The 20,501-nt window shown below is 42.5% G+C and overlaps 1 protein-coding gene across 1 annotated transcript in view; it reads left to right on the top strand.

Annotated features, from left to right (window-relative positions):
* Positions 1-9,978: 9,978 nt before the first annotated feature.
* The window catches only part of ADGRF5 (adhesion G protein-coupled receptor F5), a 29,161-nt gene continuing 18,638 nt past the window's right edge, over positions 9,979-20,501 (top strand). Inside the window, exons 1-7 of the mRNA XM_026846098.1 lie at positions 9,979-10,097; positions 12,369-12,429; positions 14,435-14,605; positions 15,911-16,090; positions 18,532-18,659; positions 19,109-19,167; positions 19,822-19,964. Coding sequence (XP_026701899.1) covers positions 9,993-10,097; positions 12,369-12,429; positions 14,435-14,605; positions 15,911-16,090; positions 18,532-18,659; positions 19,109-19,167; positions 19,822-19,964 — 847 coding nt within the window. The 5' untranslated portion in view covers positions 9,979-9,992. The remainder of the gene's footprint in view (positions 10,098-12,368; positions 12,430-14,434; positions 14,606-15,910; positions 16,091-18,531; positions 18,660-19,108; positions 19,168-19,821; positions 19,965-20,501) is intronic.

Below are 20,501 nucleotides of genomic sequence, written 5' to 3'. Positions count from 1 at the left end.
AGGGGATGGAGTGAAATTGGAAGGGGTAAAGGAAGACTCATAGGTTGAGATAAAAACAGTTTAATAACTGTAATAAAATAAAACAATAACAATAATAGAAAGTACAAACAAGTAATATACTATGTGGTTGCTCACCACCTGTAGACTGATACCCAGCCTGTTCCCAGCTAGCGATCCTGAAATCCCAAGATCCTCCAATCACAATCCCAGAAGTGAGAGAGGAACCCCACCTTCCCAGCCACCCCTCCTTTATATACTGAGCATGACTTTACATGATATGGAATATTTTATTGGCCAGTTTGGGTCTGGTGCTCTGGCCGTGCTCCCTCCCAGCTTCTTGTAGACCTGTGCACAGGCAGGACATAGGGAGTTGGAGAGTCCTTGATCTCTTAGCAACAACTGAAAACATCAGTCCATTATCAGCATTCTTCTCACACCAAATTCCATACTGATTTAAAATCACAGCACTATTGTAGCTACTAAGAAGAAAAATTACCTCTATTCCAGCTGAAACCAGGACAGTATTCTAATACAGGTACGCTTGCTTCAACTTGCATTTCTGCATTCATAACCCTTTATCAAAGAAGCCACATCAGGTTGGGTGCTTCTTTAGTTCCCCTTATCAGTTATTTATAGACATTGACAAGATCTCCCTGTGCCTTTCCTTTTCCATGTTAAATAGTCTCAGCTCTCTCAGCCTCTCCTGGTATAACAGATGCTCCAGCCCCTTGATCATCTTCATGTCCCTATGTTGGATCACTCCAGTATTTCCATGTCTCTCTCGTACTGGGGAGCCTGGAAAACTGGACACTGTGCTTCAGATGCATCGAGAACCAGGAAATCTTCTCATCATTAACTCTGGTATCAAATGAGAAATATTGTCCCAAAGACTCTAGAAAGAAGACGTGGCTGGGTAGGCTGCGAAAGGCTACCAAATGTGTCTGACTGTAAGAGACAAGAGAGTGAAAATTTGGGAGTCAGACAGAAAGACAAGGTGGAATAAGTCAGGTTCTGCTGAGTGAATAGAGGTTGCATGAGCTAGGAAACCCAATACGGAGCCATGGGACATTAAGAGTTTATAGAAACAGTCTGGCCAGCAGACATGAGCTACCAAACCTTGCTGCAAGGGATTTATACAACATGCCAACAATGTATTACTTCTGGTTCTGGTACAACCCAGGTGTCTCTGCACCATGTTACACTAGTAAGGCCATAGAAGCCATGAGCTATGTGGGCATCATCTCCCTGCCAAAGACGGAGGTACCTACTCTGAAGAAAAGTTAGTCCTCAGTAGGTCTTTCCTATCCTAACTCAGCAAAATGGCTGTAAGTGCGATGAACTTTGTTACCTCTCCCCATGAGAGAGGCAAGGCAGACGTCTAGCATTAGTGTGGTCACCTTCCCAGACAGGCCAGCTGTACAGCTGTACAGCTAGCCAGCAACTGGGACAGTGCTAATATCTGGCCGAATGTGATGGACCATCTCTCACCTTCCTCCTTCCCTGAGTTAATGCTTAACCAGTGAGTGTTGCAGTTGTTCATGCGGGAATACCCTCACTGATCCAGCAGATTGATGTTCTCCACTGACAAGCAGTAAGTCCCAACTGTGAACTGTTCTGGGAGGATTAGGACAACATTCCAGGGCTGGCTGGTACTGTCCAGACTATGCTGAAATGCTTATGGAAAGTTCTGTTGGCAGCTCTCAGAGCATTAGGAGTGCTTGAAGGATGTGATAATTTGGCCATTCAGCTGGGCAATATTTTCTGTACTCTCAGTTATCTGGCTGAGTGGTTCCTATTCCAGCTACCATGCCTTGCAAACACCAGTCTTGCTGAGTTATTTTCTTCTTGCAGGAAGTCCTGCTTGGTCATGGTATGATCTGATCTGCAGATAGCTGGGACTAAATTATTTTCATTTTCCATGAAGACTATTTGAGTATGTAAAAAGGTCATCACCAATTCATGTGAAGGCTTAGAGAGGAATAAAGGAATTTAAAGTCATAGGTCAAGAAGGAAAAATATATACTTGCTAAACAAGGATGGAAAATGTGACTTGTGTAGAAAAGGATGTGAACCAGAGAAGCTCTCTGGAAATATCATTCTTGATAAAGCTGTAGATACAGTTCACCTCCTCTGTGCTTAAACCAGTGGGAATGTTGTGCTGGAGAGGTCCAAATAGGAATTCCTGAACTTGTCTAAGATGGAGATAGCGGAACACAGCTCTGAATACACAGATCAGGGATCTTGCATGTCTCTGTTGAGTCTCTCTGAACTCATTCATTGCACAGAATTTGAAGCAGAGTAGAGAAACAGAGGTAATTGGAAAAGGTCAATAAACAACTTACCTGGTGCTCCATTGCCACAAACTGACATAGAGGCAGAATCAAGGAGCTCTCTCCCATCTCAGCAATTTTATTGTATGTTCTTAAAAACCTCCACTGAAGGGAACTTTGAAGCTGCCCTGGATAGCCTAGTTCAGTGCTTCTGACCTTTACAATTACACATTTTCCATAATCACCATAATTCCTTCAGATTGTGTGATTTCACATCATCCTTCACCCAGTTGTCACTGTGAACATTTATGGCAGTCCTTTACCAAGTGACAGACTGTTACGGTGTCCTTACATGAGTTTTGTCCTATCTAAATTGAAACACTTTCAACTTGTCCACAAGGTCATTGCTCATGTCTTAGCGTTCACGCGGCTCTCCTTTGGATGCTCTCCAGTACAGCAACATCCGGACACAGCACTCCAGCCAAGGCATCAACAGCATCAAGTAGAGCACTTCTGTTACCTTCCAGGACTTAAATGAAAAATACTTGTTAATAAATTTCAGAATGAGATTAGCCTTTTCAACATCATCATACTGAGTGGATTTAGGTAGCAATTTGCTAGGACTCCATCAAGATTCTTTTCTGCAAGACTGAGGTGAGCAAAACTATATAAAGTCATGTGAGAGAGAGACTAAATGAAGCCCCAGGAATCACCAGATTTATCCCAAAACCTTTTATCTCAAAGAAATCTGCCTATTAGTAGCAATATTCTTGGGATTCACTATGAAACACATCTCTGAGAGTCTGACCATGCAAAATTCAGACTCAGAAATAATAAGAATGGCAAATGGTGTAAGAATCTGAAGTGTTGCATCCAGCTTCTGAGAGGTTTTGCCACCCTTCTCTGAGTTTGGGATACAAGGGGCAATGGGATTTGATTTACAAAAATTGCTGAGGTTAGATTCTAGAGATGAGACTGAAGTGTGAACAGCCAGGCCTGGGATGAAAATGGCTGAGTCAAGAGGGCTGTATCTTGTTATTTCTAAGTTGTTTCCACATTTGCTTTTGCTTTGAACAGTATCTCTCACGTTGCACCTATGTGGGAACATCACCCTGGTCTATTTTGTTCATGCCAGATGAAATGTGTTCATATGCTTTTGTAATGGCACATTTCCAGTGTATTACAGGATCAACACAGTTCTGCCTTGTTTTGGATGAGTGCTCCTTGTTCGGAGCAGATATGCTCTAACACTCCTTTTGCTTGCTTTCTTGAGCTTGTGATGGCTCTTTAAGTGCAGTCTCAGATGTTTAAACTAGAAGTGTTCTGTGGTTGAAACTTTAAAACTTTAAAATCCAGGAAGTTCAGAGTTTCTGGTGACATGATAGTACATGATGAACGCATACAGGAAAAAACAGCAGGATGGTCAGGACATCCCCTTGTGCTCACATACCAAGTTGATTACATACCTAATGCTCTGACGTTGCGCAATCTTCACATTCTCCTGTAAAGTGAAGCAATATTTATCATACTTTTAGGCTGTTGTTTGTTGATACGATGTCTTAGGCAGAAACCCTCTTTTAAGGAATCTTTTCACCTTGCTGACATTCTTTCCCATTCCCACACCCCAAGGTAAACAGAGTGTTCTTGTCTAACAACTCTAGCTGCTAGAGCTTTATTCTGCTGAGTATAATACTCCTGAAATCTCATGGAGATCCTTTGTGCCATTTTTAAATACTTCTGTAGGCAGTGGTCTGAGCAAGTCATCTCTTCTGGTTTAACCTCTCTGCTAGTGAGATCCATTACTCAATTCAGGAAGTAACTTTCTGTAAGTTTATTGTAAGTTCCAAGAAACTCTTTGATCTGCTTGATCTGATCAGATTCCAGTATTTGTCTGGCCATATTCTACATCCTGTGATTCACTCACCTATTTGACTGCTTTTAGTGCTGTTGGCTGAAATATTTTGAAAAGCACAATGACACACACACACAAAAAAAAAAAAAAAAAAAAAAAAAAAAAAAAAAAAAAAAAAAAAAAGGATGGGGAGGAGGGTTTAAATCAGATTGGTTTTCCAGTCAAGGGCTGGCAATGTGAAACGTGTGGATCCACCACAGATAACTTGCTCTAAGCCAAGGCTGCCCTCCTCTTCACCTCATCCTTGGCGATGGCACTGCTGCTTATCTTAATCTGCAAGGATGCAGCTAAGGGAGCAACACTGTGTGAAAACCACACAACTCTTTCTGCAGGGATAGACCATGGACTCATGCTGAACAGCTTGCCAGGGCAGAAAGGAAGAGGTTCTCCTTCTCCTTACCCCCCTGCCCTTCCTGCTAACCCCTGTTTCTTCCCCCTACCCTGCTTGGGGCCACATACCTGTTCCTCTCCTTGCTCTGGTCCAGGCACTCACTGGGCCCTTCTCTGAGCTGATTAAACTCTCTCAGATGCCTTGATCTAGTTTTCTGCAGAGACAGTGAGTTAAATTGGCTCAGAGGGGGGTGAAAGGTGGTTGCAATTAGTACTGTAGATGTAGCATCAGATTTTTGCTTGTTCAGATTCCTGGATCAGCTGGGGTGGGCAATAACCAGACTGATGCCACTGTAAAAGTGGGGACAAGCTCTAAGGGCAACGAGGACATCAATCATGCCAATTTAATCACCTTAAAACTGCTGCAGAATGGCAGGCTGAGGGCTGACTCATCACATTCTGGGAAGCAGCAGGTGACCAGGTTTGCAGAAAAGGGAACAGGAATAGGCTGTATTGCTGCCAAGGACAATGCACCCTCAATTTGGCTCATTGAAGAGAAGTTTACAGTCACGTACTGCGATATGCTCAGTATCCTTAGTGATGCTGGCACCTGCGAAGGCTGCAGGGCAAACTTTGCTAAACACGGATTTTGCTTTCTATGTCTCAGACCCAGCAAGAGGCAAAATGCAGTGACGTGTCTTAGGGCTGTTAGAAATAGAGCAACCAGCACACTCACCACAGCCAGCTGATAAGAAGGTTGAAGACCTGATCCAGGCTCGCTGTGACACAAAAATTACTACTACTGCTCTAGACAGTTAACACCAAGGGCAACCCAAACTATGCCAAATGCCGCTGTGATAGCCGTCCCTCCTGGTCCCCTGAAACAGCCAATGTCAGCTGGCAGCATGACTCTCTCTATTGTAACTTCTGGGCCAGCCCTAATGTCACAACCTTTTAATTCGGGAAGTAGTGTTGAAGTGGAAAAGGCATGGTGCCTTATCAGGCACCTTATTGACTCTCTTGCTTTCATTTTCCTCCTGCAGTGTGACAATAAGTGACATTTACAGCTTGACTCAGTTGTCTACCTTGGAGATGTGCCATTTTAGGATACCTTGGTGTGTCCCATGTGGCCTTCAGCTGCTGCATGGTGGCTCTGGAGATCCTGGGGCACATCCACTTACCCCATGAGCCCTTCACCTCCCCATGGACTTCTTATGAGAAGTCAGGATCTCCACAGGGACTGTGTTTCCAGGCTGTGGAGGAAAAGGAACCCTTTCTATAGACTTTTCACCCAAATAAAACACTGTTTAAAAAATAATAGCCACCCAACATGAGTTTAATCCCAGGCTTTTCCACAGACACTGCATGAGTGCAGTGAGTCCCTGCCTCACACACACTGCTGTAGAAACAAACGCCGTCAATACATTGGCTGTGGTCGAACACTTCTGGGACACCAGACCCATTGCTGTCTGGACAGATGTCTCCTGCTTGTGCAGTGTGTTCCTGGCTCCAGATTTTGTTAAAGGTAGACATGTACATAACGCATCAGAGTTTCCTCGGGTTCCTGGGAATTTCCTACTCTTTCGAACCTTCCACAGTAGCCATCAAGAGCCATAGGTCTGCCTCCCCGTGCAGAGTCCCCAAGGGCACCCACACCAGGTCCAGCCCACAGTGAGGATGCTGTTACCTCGGGTAGGAAAAGTTTAAGGTTTTTCTTCCTTGTTATTTAAATCAAAACACACGAACATTTTGCCATAGCTACAAAACATCATTTCACTGCTTTCATTCCTCAACGCCCTCTATTGTTAGAACCAAGCAGGTGAGTGACAGCAGTGGAACAAGTTAGTCCACTTGATAAACTAATCTGCAGATAAGACACTGAAGGATTTAGATCAGTGCAGGGGGAAATAATGAGTATTACCTGATGAATGGTATCAGGAAATATCTCCTCTTAAAATGCCTTGTGGGTTTTTTGCAGTAGCATCTCTGATCAGCCTCACATTTAGAAAATGGAGTGCAGGCTCTAGAGGTGACGTGTTCTGGGCAGTAATTACATGTTCAACTAATTATACAAGTCTTGGTTACCCTTTGAGAGAGCAGCCTAAGCTGTAATAGAAAGCAGAGGCTGTTTAAAACGGATCTAATTATCAGATCTTCTCTTCGAATCACCTGAGAAGGTAAATCATATTATACGTTCGTGTGTCTGCTTTATTTTCTAAAATGTATGCGATAGTAACTATTGTGCTGGGTGGATCTGCAAGAGAGGGTATAATTGTTCTGCAACATTTACGAAAAAGAGAAACTTACAGAAAAAGTAAAAAGAAGGTCATGTAGATCACCTGTGTCCTGGGTTAAAGTGAGACCTTGCTGTTTACCTCTAGGAATCTTCTGCACTTCAGAGTTAACTTTAAACAATATTTTTCAGCCTGAATGCTGCGGAGAAGAAATTTGGTAGCAAACCTGTGCTTCTTCTCTGGGACTAGTCAAAGATTCTTATTGCCTCCCAGGAGACAGTTCGTATGAGAGTTTATGAATGTGTCCACATTATCTTCTGTTTTACCAACTGCAGGTAGACAGAAACTTGAGAAATTGCTCACTGAAAAATTTAAAACATTTTTTTTTTTCCAACAAGAAATTAAATGAATGAGGGGAACAGCCTCATTACTTGAGAAGAATATTTTTTTTCCATTTGCAATTTGTTTCCAAGTTTATATCAAATCTCCATTGGATATTTGTTATTTTTCTGGCTTTCTAGATACTGGTTTGAGAATTTTGGATTTTTAAATTGCTATCAAAGCCTGAGTAGCAGCACGGTTCTCATTTACATGAGTTGTCCTCTGTATGGTTTCTTATGTGTACAATTAACAGAGCGTTTGGTCTCAGCTGCATGGCTGCACAAAGGCTGCATTCGAAAATAGAGGCTGACCTACAGCATTTGAATATGAATGCAAGTTTGTGAACAGTGCAAGATACATGCAAAACTGTAGCATATGATGTCTAACTTCATCATAAATTTTGTTTAATGACCTATTCCCCTTTCTTTTATGTTTCATCAACCTGTTACCAATGAAATACAAGTTCTTTGTACAGATTAAGCTATTGTATCATATGCTGTGAGCATATACAAAACTACCAGAAATCTTTGTTTTGTTAGTGTTTCTATTATTAAGTCATATCTCTATCTCAAGGACTTATGTCACAGCTTATAAATTTGCAATGTTTTCCTCTTGATCCATTTTGATTCATCTTGGTCTTGGGACCAGCCAGATCCATGGAAGTCTTGAGGTTGTCACAAGTGGATGATGTCTTCAAAACGGCAAAACAGTCTCTTTTGTAGGATGCTGGTTATACTGATAGACATGCTCAGGAAACAGAAGAAACTTTTCCCTACCTTTTTTTCTAATTCTGCCAGCCATTTGTCTATTGCATTAAAAAAAGCCTGTAACAGTCTTTTTTTAAATGAATTTTGGGCTGGGATGGGAGGATATTCTGAATCAGGGAGATATCTTGCTTTCTGCTTATTACTATATAGGAGCATAAGAGCAGACATACTGCATCAGCTCAAATGTCTAGATAGCACAGTTGGTTTTTTTCCTCTGTGGCTACCCTAAAATATCTTAAAATTAATTTTCATTTTTTAATTGCATCTCAGAATTCAGTCGACATTTCTTCATACCCCATTTCTGAGTGGTAATAATCAGTTCAGAGCCCATCACAGAATGCATGAAATCAGGGTCATTTCAGTGTTGAATTTCACAAATTTCATGACCCAGTCACTCTGTATACTGTGATCTCTGTGCAGATCTTTACAGGCAGACTTTGTTAGTCTCAACCAGTTGAAGTTTTCCACAGTGTCGTATCACTAATCACTGCCACATGACTTGAAAACAGAGGGTAAAACACAGACTTACACGCATGTTCCTGCAGAGCTCTGGTGATGACATCTCTCTATTGGAAAAGTAAATAAATAATTTCTTCCTACTTTTGTCTCCTAGCTTTTAACCAAGCCAGTATCCATGTGATGTCTTACTACAAACAAATCACTCTAAGAATCACCTTTGGTGAGAAACCCTGATAAATCCCTGCTGGAAACCCATTTCGGTGACATCAGGTATATTGCTTGGCTATAAACTCATTGCTGTCCTCTCTCCATTCACAAGGTGAGATCACAGATCAAGTTCATATTAAAATTTTCCATCATGGGCTATTCTGAGCAGGAAAGTCACAATGCAGCTTCCTGTTCACTTGAGAGCACCAGCTCTGATACTCAGAACGGTGGCAATAAACAGCCATTGCCAGTGTTCATTATCATCTCAGGAGGTGCTGATTTCTCTGCTTTCACCTGGTGATTCACAGACTTTCAAAGTCTGAGTTTGTATGAACAACCTTTTCAGTACAAAAAAAAAAAAAATTTTACAAAAGTTTAGGATTTTAATCAAGCTGATGTTACCCACTCAGGGTTCAGTACTATTCTTAACAGTCTTTTCTCAGCACTTTCCTTTCTTAAAAAAATTTTCACAATCTGGGTTCTGCCTTTTCATGTAGTTCTCTACTAATTGTTTATTCTTTTTTTACATATTCTTCAGCTCCTTTTCTCTATTTCCTCTGGTTGCATAAATGCATCAGCTCCTGTTGTAAGGGTCCATGCATGTTCTGCCTCTCCCTTTATGCTTCATCATCCAATCTACTGCATGAGTAAATTATCTTAGGTATTAATGAGCTGGAAAAAGTTGTTTTTTTCTGGATTTTTATTTCAGGCACCACATTATATACTGGTGTGTCAGTATTCTTGGGTTCTAGGTTATTTGCTTGTTAGCTTCAGGGCAATTAATGGAGGTGTGTACTAAAATCTCAGAATTACGTGGATTTTTTTTCAGGAGATACCCCTATTCATTGTTTTCCTCCTTAGCCAAGGGGTAACAAAAATCTAGAAATCTCCAGCTGATCCCATGATGTTCCTACAGCCCTCTCCAGAGTGGGACATGGCTGGTAGCAGAGCTCTCCCTGCTGCAATGGGACAGGCCCTCACTGACAGCAACATTTCTAACTATTCCCTCATGTTCTGGCTGTGCGTCTGCCAAGTACCACTGTGAGGAACATTTGAAGATCCACAGTCAACTTTTCTCATGGCAGATGAATTTCTAGCATGTCATTTGTCCCTTTTAGGAATCTACTTAGGATTCTGCTTTCTCCAAGTGATTTCTTTCTCCCTGTTTTGAGTAGGTACAGCTGACATGAAAAAAAAAAAAAAAAAAAAAAAATATAAGAGAAAGAGTCTGATCACCGTGGCAGAGGAATAAGTACAGACCTTGTTCCATGCTCTGTCTTGCATGGAGTCAACAGGCAGAGTGTGCTGAAAAAGTCTGAACATCCTGTCTTCATAGAGTGTGTTGGTATTTCCTACTGTACGAGTCGGCTGAAAATTCCCTGGTCCTTTTGCTTCATTTTCCTCTCAGGCCGTACAGCAGTCACTGGACACAATGCCATCCCCAATTACTGCAGGTCTCCACTGCCTGTTTCTACTGGTCACAGCATGTTGCCAGACATCACAGGACTCAAACTTCAATCCCTTCATCCAATATGTGGTGAGTATCCCTTCCCAGCCCCACTGGTTTTCATTTGGTCTCTACTTGTAGCACCCAGCTGCTACAGCTCTCCTTTACATCCACAAAAGGTTAGAAGTTGGTATAAGATCAGGTGGGGAAACTGAACCCAGAGTCTCCTGAGTGTGTAAAGGAGAGAGAGAAATCCAGGAACTGGGGTCTTCCTGCTTCCCAGTCTTAAAGCCTCTCCAGAAGGAACTGAGTGAAATGTCTCACTTTTTTCTCACGTGTGTTAGTTTGCAAGGGATTTAAATTGCTGTCCCTGGAGCTAAGCCTAGGTAACAGTTACATGGATGCTGTTCCTGGATGGGATTATCCATCCCGTGGGACACAGAAATGAAATAAATCTTGCCTAGAATTGGCATGCCAGCAAAACTGGCTCTGGCACAATAGGTGCTTACAGGTAGGTGACAGGAGTCTCAAGACTTAAAACAGTAGGACAATTACACATGACCAAAATGCCACTCCTGAGTGACTTGTGTTTAAACGTTGCACTTGGACTCAGACTTCCCTTCAGTTTCCCACTTTTTCAATAATCCTCACATACCTCTTTCGCTTCATCACTAGTGTGAATTATAGAAAGGCATTTTGAGCTTCACCCTGTATATGTTAACAGACAGTTTCTGCACAAATAGTCCATAACTAGAAAGGACAAAGAGGAACAGAGAAACAAAGGGACTGACCAAATGGAAGTTAGTATAGTCTGGTAAAGAAAACTAGTCTACAAATCCAGCAACTCTTGGTCTATCACAATTAGACGAGAAAATACTTTTTTTTTTTTTTTTTTTTGTGTCTTCGGCATTACAAACCCTATCAAACCAAAATGTATTCTAACATCTATGTTCAGCCCCTAGCACTCCAGGGACTGACAAGAACACAATGAGCTTTTTTGAACAGGTTGAAAAAAGGAAAAGAAACATTAAGAGGAAGGTGGGAACTCCTTAAGCTGTTTCAGCCTCCATCCCCTGTCTTGGCAAACTAAGATATAGCTGGTTGCAGCAGCCTCATCTGCCCTTTGGCTGATGTCTAATAGTGACCAAGTATCTTCTTTGCTCTGTTTTTTTTTCAAACTGACTCCATCTCAGCACTTAAGCATTTTCACGAGAGGAGTAACACCTCATTTTTTAACATCATTGATCCACAGTACACCCTGCAAATGAGACATTTAATGGTGTGAAATATTGCAATAACCTGCAGTTGTGTGGGAGAATAATTGAAAAAGGAAACCACAGAGTCTAAACGTGGGGGGAGAAGTGGATCAGCGGTGGGCTTTCTGTAAGTCTCACAGCTAGTCTCTAAGCTGGAAGGTAGTACTCAAAGGTAGTACTGAAAGGTAGTACCCCAGCAGTGCAAAAACGTCAACGCACCTTGAGATCTTCACTGCCAGCACAGCTGCGATACGAAGCTCAGCTCTAATCACACACCAGATGGTTCCTTTATGTAAAGAGATGACTTAAGAGTTGCCAAGCTATTCACTCTTTCTGTAAATAAAGATTTCAGTAGGAATCAAGAAACTGGCAACGCCACACATTTCCTGCCTGCGTCTTTGCTTGTTCTTTAGCCTTTCTTGCTAACTGTGGTGCCAATGTATTTTTAGGGCATGATTAAAAAAAATATGATGGTCTGCATCTCACTTGGCTGCACCCTGCATGAACCCAGTCATATTGAAATTGTGCCACCACTGCCCTGGTCAACTGTGTGCTACTGATGGCCCACAAAATAGCTGACCTGACACCTGAGCTGGAGCCAAGACATTTCAATCCCCTTTCTACTCCTACTCAGGCTGGCTTTGTTGCTGAAGAGCTGGAAGCTCAGAGCAAAGAGGAAAGCAAAGGGTAATACGAGTCCATTTTCAGGATTCAAAGGCTGAGTGGCCAGTTTCCCAAGCAATTTGCAAGGCTGGCCCAAGACTAAGTGCACTGCATCAGCCACCTAGCCAGTTTGCAGCTCAGATGCAGAATTCCTGCTAAGATGAGGCAATTGCCTTGCAGAGATATGCCAAGGGTCACCTGCAAACTCAGTACATCTCTCAGCTGGTGTTTAACATTTCCCTGCTTGGTAGATACAAATAGTCAGTTTAAAGAGGAAGATTGGGGTGGGGTGGGGGAAGCAGGGGGCTGAGATTGGTGGAGGGAAAAAAAATTATCTATGCCAGTATTCTCTTCACTAATTCTTTCATGCCAGCAATGGCAGCTAAAGCTTCACTTCGTTGTGTTTTTTTTTTCTCAGAGCTTCACTCTCTTTCTTTCACAGATTGACAGTGCGCTAGGAGAGGAAAGCTTCCAGTCAGAGATGCAAAGGCAGAAGCGAAACAGTACGTACACAAACGTGTGGTAACAGAAGGTTTCTAGTAAGCCAAGGGTGCAATTGCTGTTGGGGACAGGATCTCTTGAGGTACTGAACTGTGATCATCAAGGAGGAGGTAGCTGTTGTGGTTTAACCCCAGCCAGCAGCTGAGCACCACACAGACACTCACTCACTCTCCTGCAGTGGGATGGGGGACAGAATCAGAAGGGTAAAAGTGAGAAAACTCATAGGTTGAGATACAGACAGTTTTATCAGTAAAGCAAAAAACAAGGAATTCATTCGCTACTTCCCAACAGCAGGCAGGTGTTCAGCTATTTCCAGGAAAGCAGGGCTCCATCGCATGTCACAGTTACTTGGGAAGATAAACACCATAACTCTGAATGTCTTCCCCTTCCTTCTTCTTCCCCTAGATTTTATTGCTGAGCATGACGTCATATGGTGTGGACATCATGTGCCAGGTCATATGGTGTGTGACATCATATTGATCAGCTAGGGTCAGTTGTCCCAGCTGTGTCCCTTTCCAGCTTCTTGTGGACCCCCAACCTACTTGCTGGAAAGAGTTGGAAAAAAATAAAGCCTTGGTGCTGTGTAAACACAGTTCAACAATGACTAAAGTGTTGTGTTATCAGCACTGTTTTCATTACAAATCCAAAACACAGCCTCATACAAGCTATTATGACGAAATTTAACTCTACCCCAGCCAAAACCAGAACAGTAATAAAGGCACAAACAAAAGAGGTGGAAAAGTTTGTCTTGTCAGAGATTGACATAGAATCATAGAATTGTTTGGGTTGGGAGGGACCTTTAAAGCTGATCTAGTCCAACCTCCTGCAATGAGCAGGGACATCCTCACCCAGATCAGGTTGCTCAGAGCCCCATCCAACCTGGCCTTGAATGTTTCCAGGGATGGGGCACCTACAGCCTCTCTGGGCAACTTGTTCCAGTGTCTAACCACTCACACTGTAAAAAATTTATTCCTTATATCTAATATAGATCTACCCTCTTTCAGTTTAAAATCATTATGCCTTGTCCTAGCACAACAGGCCCCGGCAAAATATCCATCCCCATCTTTCTTATAAGCCCCCTTTAAGTACTGAAAGGCCACAGTAAGATCTTCTTGGAGACTTCTCTAGGCTGAACATCCCCAACTCTCTCAGCCTGCCCTCACAGGGCAGGTGCTCCAGCCCTCTGATCATTTTCATGGCCTCCTCTGGACCCTCTTTAACAGGTCCATGCCTGTCGTGTGCTGAGGGCCCCAGAGCTGGACACAGTACTCCAGGTGGGGTCTCACGAGAGTGGAGTAGAGGGGCAGAATCTCCTTCCTTGACCTGCTGTCATTCTTCTTTTGATGCAGCCCAGGCTTTCTGGTCTGTGAGTGCACATTCCTGGCTCATGTCTAGCTTTTCATCTACCAGTACCCCTTAAGTCCTTCTCAGGAGAGATGCTCTCAATCTCTCATTTGAGGATTGCCCTGGGGAAAAAACTGGGGATTGCCCTGACCCAGAAGCAGGACCTTCCACTTGGCTTTGTTGAACTTGGTCGAGGTTCATATGGGCCCACATCTTGAGCTTGTCCAGGTCCCTCTGGATGCCATCAATGTGATGACATATATGAGCACAGCTTCTATGCAAGTTGAAATGCATGGTGTAGAAAAGAACCTAAGCCAGACAGGGATCACAAGATATTCCTGTATGGCTTCAGTCTATGGTTGACAACCCATCCACTTGCTGGGTCAGAGAGAAGAAACAAGACAGCTTTTCCCTGTATATATTATGCCATTTGTATCAGCTTCCTATTGCTCTGAGACCAAAGAAATATGGCTTTTGTCAGACAAGAAGCAGATAAAACATGTGCAGAACATCTGCTGTGTAGGAAGGAAGATTTCCTAAGCAGAATGCTACACTAAGCTACTATCAAATAACAACAAAGAGCCCTAATGCCAAACTGGAAGCCATCAATTTGTGATTTACCCTCACCCAGAGCTTTTCAGTCTCGTGCTATTTCTCTTTCAGTGCTTTTTTTTGACCTTCCCCCTGTGGAGTACACCGTTGACATTGAAGTAAGCTTTATGGATTCATCTTTTCTGGAGCCAATCAAAGACTATTTCAAAAACTTTACACTTCCACTTTCAACAAATATTTCAGATGTAGAAATGACAGTTTCAAACATCAACATTACAACAGGTGGGTTGGTTATTTATTTTTATATTCTGGGTGATGTGCTTTTTTGCCAGTATTTGATCTCTCCCAGTTTTACCATCCATCACACTAAGAAATCAGCAAAATTGAACTATCTCTGCTACCTACTGAAAGACTCAACAAGGCTGAAGCTCTAACACACAACAGCATGTTTTGTTATCTGCATCCCACCACACCTCTTTATATAAAGTTGGCATTAGGAATACTCCTGGATGTTTTTCTTTTCCTAAGGAAGGGACAGAGTCAGAGGAAGCCTGAGCCAAAGGATTTTGCTCCAGTTTGACTAACAAGCAGTCTCAGTTACTTTAAAGTTACAGGAAACTACGACAGCGATTATCAGACTGTTTACTTCCCTTCACTTGGATTTGGAATGTAAATCGCTGTAAGAGCCTGTACTCTGACCCTGACAGAGACAGGGTGCATGAGACGCAGTTTTTTCCTGATATAGCTCACTATACATATTCTTACAGGGCAAGATATCTGACAGGTTTTATTACATGAATTGTGGTTGTGCACTATCACAACCAAGTAACTAATACAGTGGAGGATATACAAACACATCAAGGATTTACAACAGTAGAGGAGGGGATTTGGTACCCTCCTATCGCTGGCCCATAAAGCAGTGACAGGAAGTGTTCATCAGTTCTCAAAACAACATGCAAATGGATCTTCTAAGGCCTTCAGGGTCACATGCAGTGTGTGAAAATCACTTTGTTAATATATTTGCTAGTGGCACATTAAAAGCAGAAAAATTTACAGTGAAGTGGTTTTGTTCTGGTTTTTAATTAGAAGATGCCTTTAAAGCATGTTGCAATAATGTTACCTTCTCTCATGCAGCATCTGTCAGGATACAGTCAGAATGACAAAGCATCCCACTAACCACTGGGACTTTGAAAGACCATTACATGCTCCTACAATCTTTAAATGCCTAAACATTTGCTTTCAGCCCATGCAATACAGAAATATCGAATATGAAAACTATCATAGGATGCTGGCCAATATGCCAGGTAAATTTTTAGGATCAGGTTTCACATCTCCATTCAATTACTTAAAAGTTGTTGTTCGGACTTATCCCTGTACTAGTCTGGTTTCCATTTCTGGCGAGTCATTTATTAGCAGTATAGTAAGATCTGCAAGGCATCAGATCATCATCATGCTTGCATTATTCAAGTGAACTCACAAGAAGGCAACATTGAGTTGAGATCACTGGTATAAAGATAGAGCAGGGTAAATATGCAATATGTTATGCTCTGTTTTACATTCTAATAGTATTTCTCTGTCTGACACTAGTCTGTCTGCCCAGTGGGGAGAACAACAGCTGTTGTTCCTGTGAAAATGGATATGCCTGGCCAAGTGTGGTGTGCGGTGACTTGATAACCTGTCCTTCTGACAGCCTAGCACTCGACCTGCCCTGCAGCTACATGATGGAAATGCCATTCTACAGGCCTTACTGTGAGCCTCAGACTGAAGGTAAGGAGGAACATTGAACTTTGTCATGATACAACTCATATACTGGTTATAAGATGGAATAATGTTAAAGGTGTGATAAAGCAGCACACCAGGACTGAGCTGGCTACCACATTGCCTATGAATGCGGAAAGTCTGTAGTGATGGTTTGGAGCTCTTCTCTTTGATGTGTGTCCACCTTGACCCAAGTACTTGCAGATATTTAGTGCCATACTGGAGCCCCAGCCCCTGGAATCACTTACATGCCCCTTTGGGACTTCCAGGTTCTGCTAAGCAAAGCAAGTTTCATCTCATCAGATTTGCAACAGAGGAACTTACAAATGTGACCAAAGAGTGCCATAGTGCTCAAGAGAAAAAAAAAAAACAAAAAAAAACCCAAAAAAACCCCCCAGCATTTGTTTGGTTTTATTTCATGACTCTCATGACAAGGTGCCCCTGACTGATGACTGGACACTTAGGCTTGTCAGCACTGGGGTGGGGCACTACTTGTCTTTGCAATCCAAGAGAAACCTATATGAGGCTCTGCCTCTGATTTGTGATGGGACAGCATGCAGAGATACCCAGAGGTGGCCCTAGAGCTGGAAGCAGTCCAGTGCTGTCAGCATCCCCATTCTAATCAGCTCTGCTTAGAGGCAATGCTTTTATCACAGGGCAGGCCCACATCAATACTGCTATACTATTTCAAGGACTAGAGCTAGTATCTCTTCCACATAGAAGCTGCACACTCCTTAGAAGGCCCAGGGTACAATGCTCCTTCCTTTATGGTATAGACATATCTTTAAATGGACCCAGCTTAGAAAATTCCAGTATTTTATATTCTAAGCATTTTATATTCTTTTGTCCCCACTGATGGGTGTTCACTCAGAATATTGCTTTCCTAAAGTCATTGAGGATCTTTCCAATCATTTCAGTGAAATACAGGTGGAGATTCATCCTGTGTAACTTTCACTGTGTGAAAGTTGAGTATCTCATCAAAGTTATTCATCCAAACTCTGTATAACTGGAGCAATACAGCAATTTAACCATCGTAGAAAAGCTGTCTATCACCTTCTGAAGGTGTCTACAGCTTTGCATCAACTAGAGAGGGAGTCTAGATATCTAGCAGATGACAGGCATTTAAATTAGAGAAAATTAGGAGAAACCCAACTTCCCTATTATACAGATGAATCTTGACAAGTTGTAAGGTTTTGATTTAGGATTAGCATGGCTTCATGAAGGGCAAATTATGCCTGACTAATCTAGTGGTTTTATAGGATGGAGTGACTGCATCAGTGGACAAGGGAAGAGCTATAGGTGTCACTTGCCTAGACTTCTGCAAGGTCTTTGATATGATCCCCCACAACATTCTTGCTGCTAAATTGGAGACATATGGGTCTGGCCGATAGACTGTTAAATGAATAAAGAACTGGTTGCGTGGTCACATCCAAAGAGTTATAGTCAATAGATCAACATCCAAGTCGAAGCCAGTAACAAGTGATATCCTCAAGGATCTGTACTATTTAATATCTTCATCAATCGCTTAGATAGTGAGATTGAGTGCCCCCTCAACAAGTGGGCAGATGACACCAGGCTGAGTGATGGTCTTGATTTGCTAGAGAGAAGGGATGTCATCCAGCGGGACCTTGACCGCTCAAGAAGTGGGCCTGTGCCAATCTCATGAAGTTCAACAAGGCCAAGTGAAAGGTCCTTCACCTCAGTCAGGGCAAACCCCACTATCAGCACAGTCTGAGGGATGAAGGAATTGAGAGCAGCTCTCCTGAGAAGGACTTAGGGGGTACTGGTAGATGAAAAGCTAGACATGAGCCAGGAATGTGCACTCACAGACCAGAAAGCCAACCACATCCTGGGCTGCATCGAAAGCAGCATGACCAGCAGGTCAAGGGAGGAGATTCTGCCCCTCTGCTCCACTCTCGTGAGACCCCACCTGGAGTACTGCGTCCAGCTCTGGGGCCCTCAGCACACGACAGGCATGAAGATGATCAGAGGGCTGGAGCACCCCCCTGTGAGGGCAGGCTGAGAGAGTTGGGGGTGTTCAGCCTAGAGAAGTCTCCAAGAAGATCTTACTGTGGCCTTTCAGTAATTAAAGGGGGATTATAAGAAAGATGGGGATGGACATTTTACTGGGACCTGTTGTGATGGGACAAGGTGTAATTTTTTTTGAACTTAAAGAGGGTAGATCTAGACTAGATATAAGGAATAAATTTTTTACCGTGTGTGTGGTTAGACACTGGAACAAGTTGCCCAGAGAGGTTGTGGATGCCCCATCATTCGAAGTGTCCAAGTCCAGGCTGGAAATTGGACTAGATATTCTTTAAATGTCCCTTCAACCCATACCATTATATGATTCTATAATTCTATGATGAAGTTAGAAGAAAATCTGAGGAGTCACTTTGTAAGCATTGCTTAAGATTATTTTTACATTTATTTTTATTTTTTTCTTACAGACTCATGTGGTATGGAAGAGCCCATTGTAATGAATATGTCAGTCAGACTCAACACAGACTTTCTGGATGATCTCAGTAATTCTTCTTCTGAATTTTATAAAAAATACAAAACTGACCTTGAAAAAGCGGTAATTACTTTAGTTTTCCATTTCTGAAGGTAGAAATCCCTCTAAGAAATATGCTATTTACCCTAAATGTCTGGGAAATAGGGTGCACTGTCACTGTCTCTGTGGGGAGCTGTGAAGTATGCAGCAGTGGTAGCTACAAAGTGAGCCGGAGCTGGCCTCCGTTGAAAGGCATTGCCAATACGCCCATTCATTTTAATATGGTGGCTGACGGGGAAGTATTTAGGAATCTTTTGCATCAAAAGCATGAAAAAAAAATCACATTATTTGTCCCAGCTTAAATCCACATGAGCACACATAGAATGAAACCACCAACAGAAGTTTAACTCGTGACAGTTGGGACAGCACCAGGCCTGTTGTATCAGATATGCCACCAGCCCTTACTCACATCAGTATTGAACGGACAGTAATATGCAGAGGACTTATGTCATGTAATATGTCTTTGTTTACAGTTTCACGCCAGCTACAGATGTTTACCAGGCTTTGTATCGGCAACAGTAACTGGTTTCATGTAAGTAAACAATTTCATTTTTTCCTGGAAGACACAAATCTTTCTGTCCAGTCCCAAGGAGACACTGGCCAGCAAAGACTACGTTCATTCTGGCTAGAACCTGTGCCCAGTATGTACATATTGAATAACAATGTAAGAGCTGCAAAGGAAAGCCCAACAATTAGCATGGAAATGGGACTGTGAGTAAAATTCACTACTGTGCAAAAGTCCAAGATACATAATCATTATCCATCTGGGTCAAAACCTTTTGTGGGAAAGAATGAATTCTACCCAAAAGGGGAGAAAACCTAACATCGTTTCCTAGGTCATCAGGAAGATGAATTAGTACATTGACTCTGGATATAACATTGGATCTGGATAAAAAAGACATTACTTAAGTCCACAAATATTTAAATGCAGCTGTAATTTAGGGAGCTTTACTAGAAATAGACAGCAGATGAAGGAGATGTCACATAAAGGTGTTCTTACTTTGGGAAGAGGTGTAGCACAACCTTCTTGTATACCAGAGCAAGTTGTGAGTGACAACAGGAGCCTTCACAGGTGAGCCCTGTGAAGCCTTCCTATCCATGAAAGATGGGTCACCACAAAACAGAAAACCACTAATATGCAAGGATGTTTAATCCTGGTTCTTCTCTATTTCTTGTATCTGTTTAGGCCTGGAAGTGTTTTTGTGAACTACGAGGTAAAAGCAGGAGCAGCAAGCTTCGCTCAGATAGCAAGTGCCAACAAAATTGTACCACAATTTCTCGATGCGTTTTACCAATTAAACCGATCTACCTTCACAACAGAAATAACTAGTAAGTTTAAGGTGTCTCAGTGTTTTCCTTCAACCTTTACTTTAGTATTTCTAGCCTGAACCATGTAGCTGTCTTACACTGTTGATTATTTGGTAGCAGACCTTAAAAAAAAAATTTATTTCTCTGGCTGTTTCATTTCATCCTGTGCCACCAAAGCTTAGGACTCAGATGAGATGAATGTGCATGCAGTACCTCCCACAGAAAATCAAATCCTCCCAGCTACTCCACGGAACCCTGATGCAGTCTCTCCATGGGAGAGAGATTGAATACCCTTAATCTCACCTCCAGAACCGAGACAGCTCTCGGCATATCAGGCTGCCAGCACTTCCCACTTCTTCAAACAAAACAAAAACCTCTTGCAGTCTACATGAGATCAGGTTCCCCCTAGCTTCCCTGGCACATTTTCCATGCTGCTGCTGGACAGTGTGTTACAATTCGGTTGCCAGATCAAATGCCCCAGAGGTGCTGCACTCTCAGTGCCCCGAGTGCTGGACTGTCTGTCTCAGAGAATTACTTTAACTTGGTTGCTTTTCTTTA

This window comes from Athene cunicularia, assembly GCF_003259725.1.
Source record: "Athene cunicularia isolate RWA chromosome 3 unlocalized genomic scaffold, athCun1 chr3_part1, whole genome shotgun sequence".
Classification (NCBI taxonomy): Eukaryota; Metazoa; Chordata; class Aves; order Strigiformes; family Strigidae; genus Athene; species Athene cunicularia.
The sequence above is the reverse complement of the archived record's forward strand: the minus strand, read 5'-3'. Positions and strand labels throughout refer to the sequence as shown.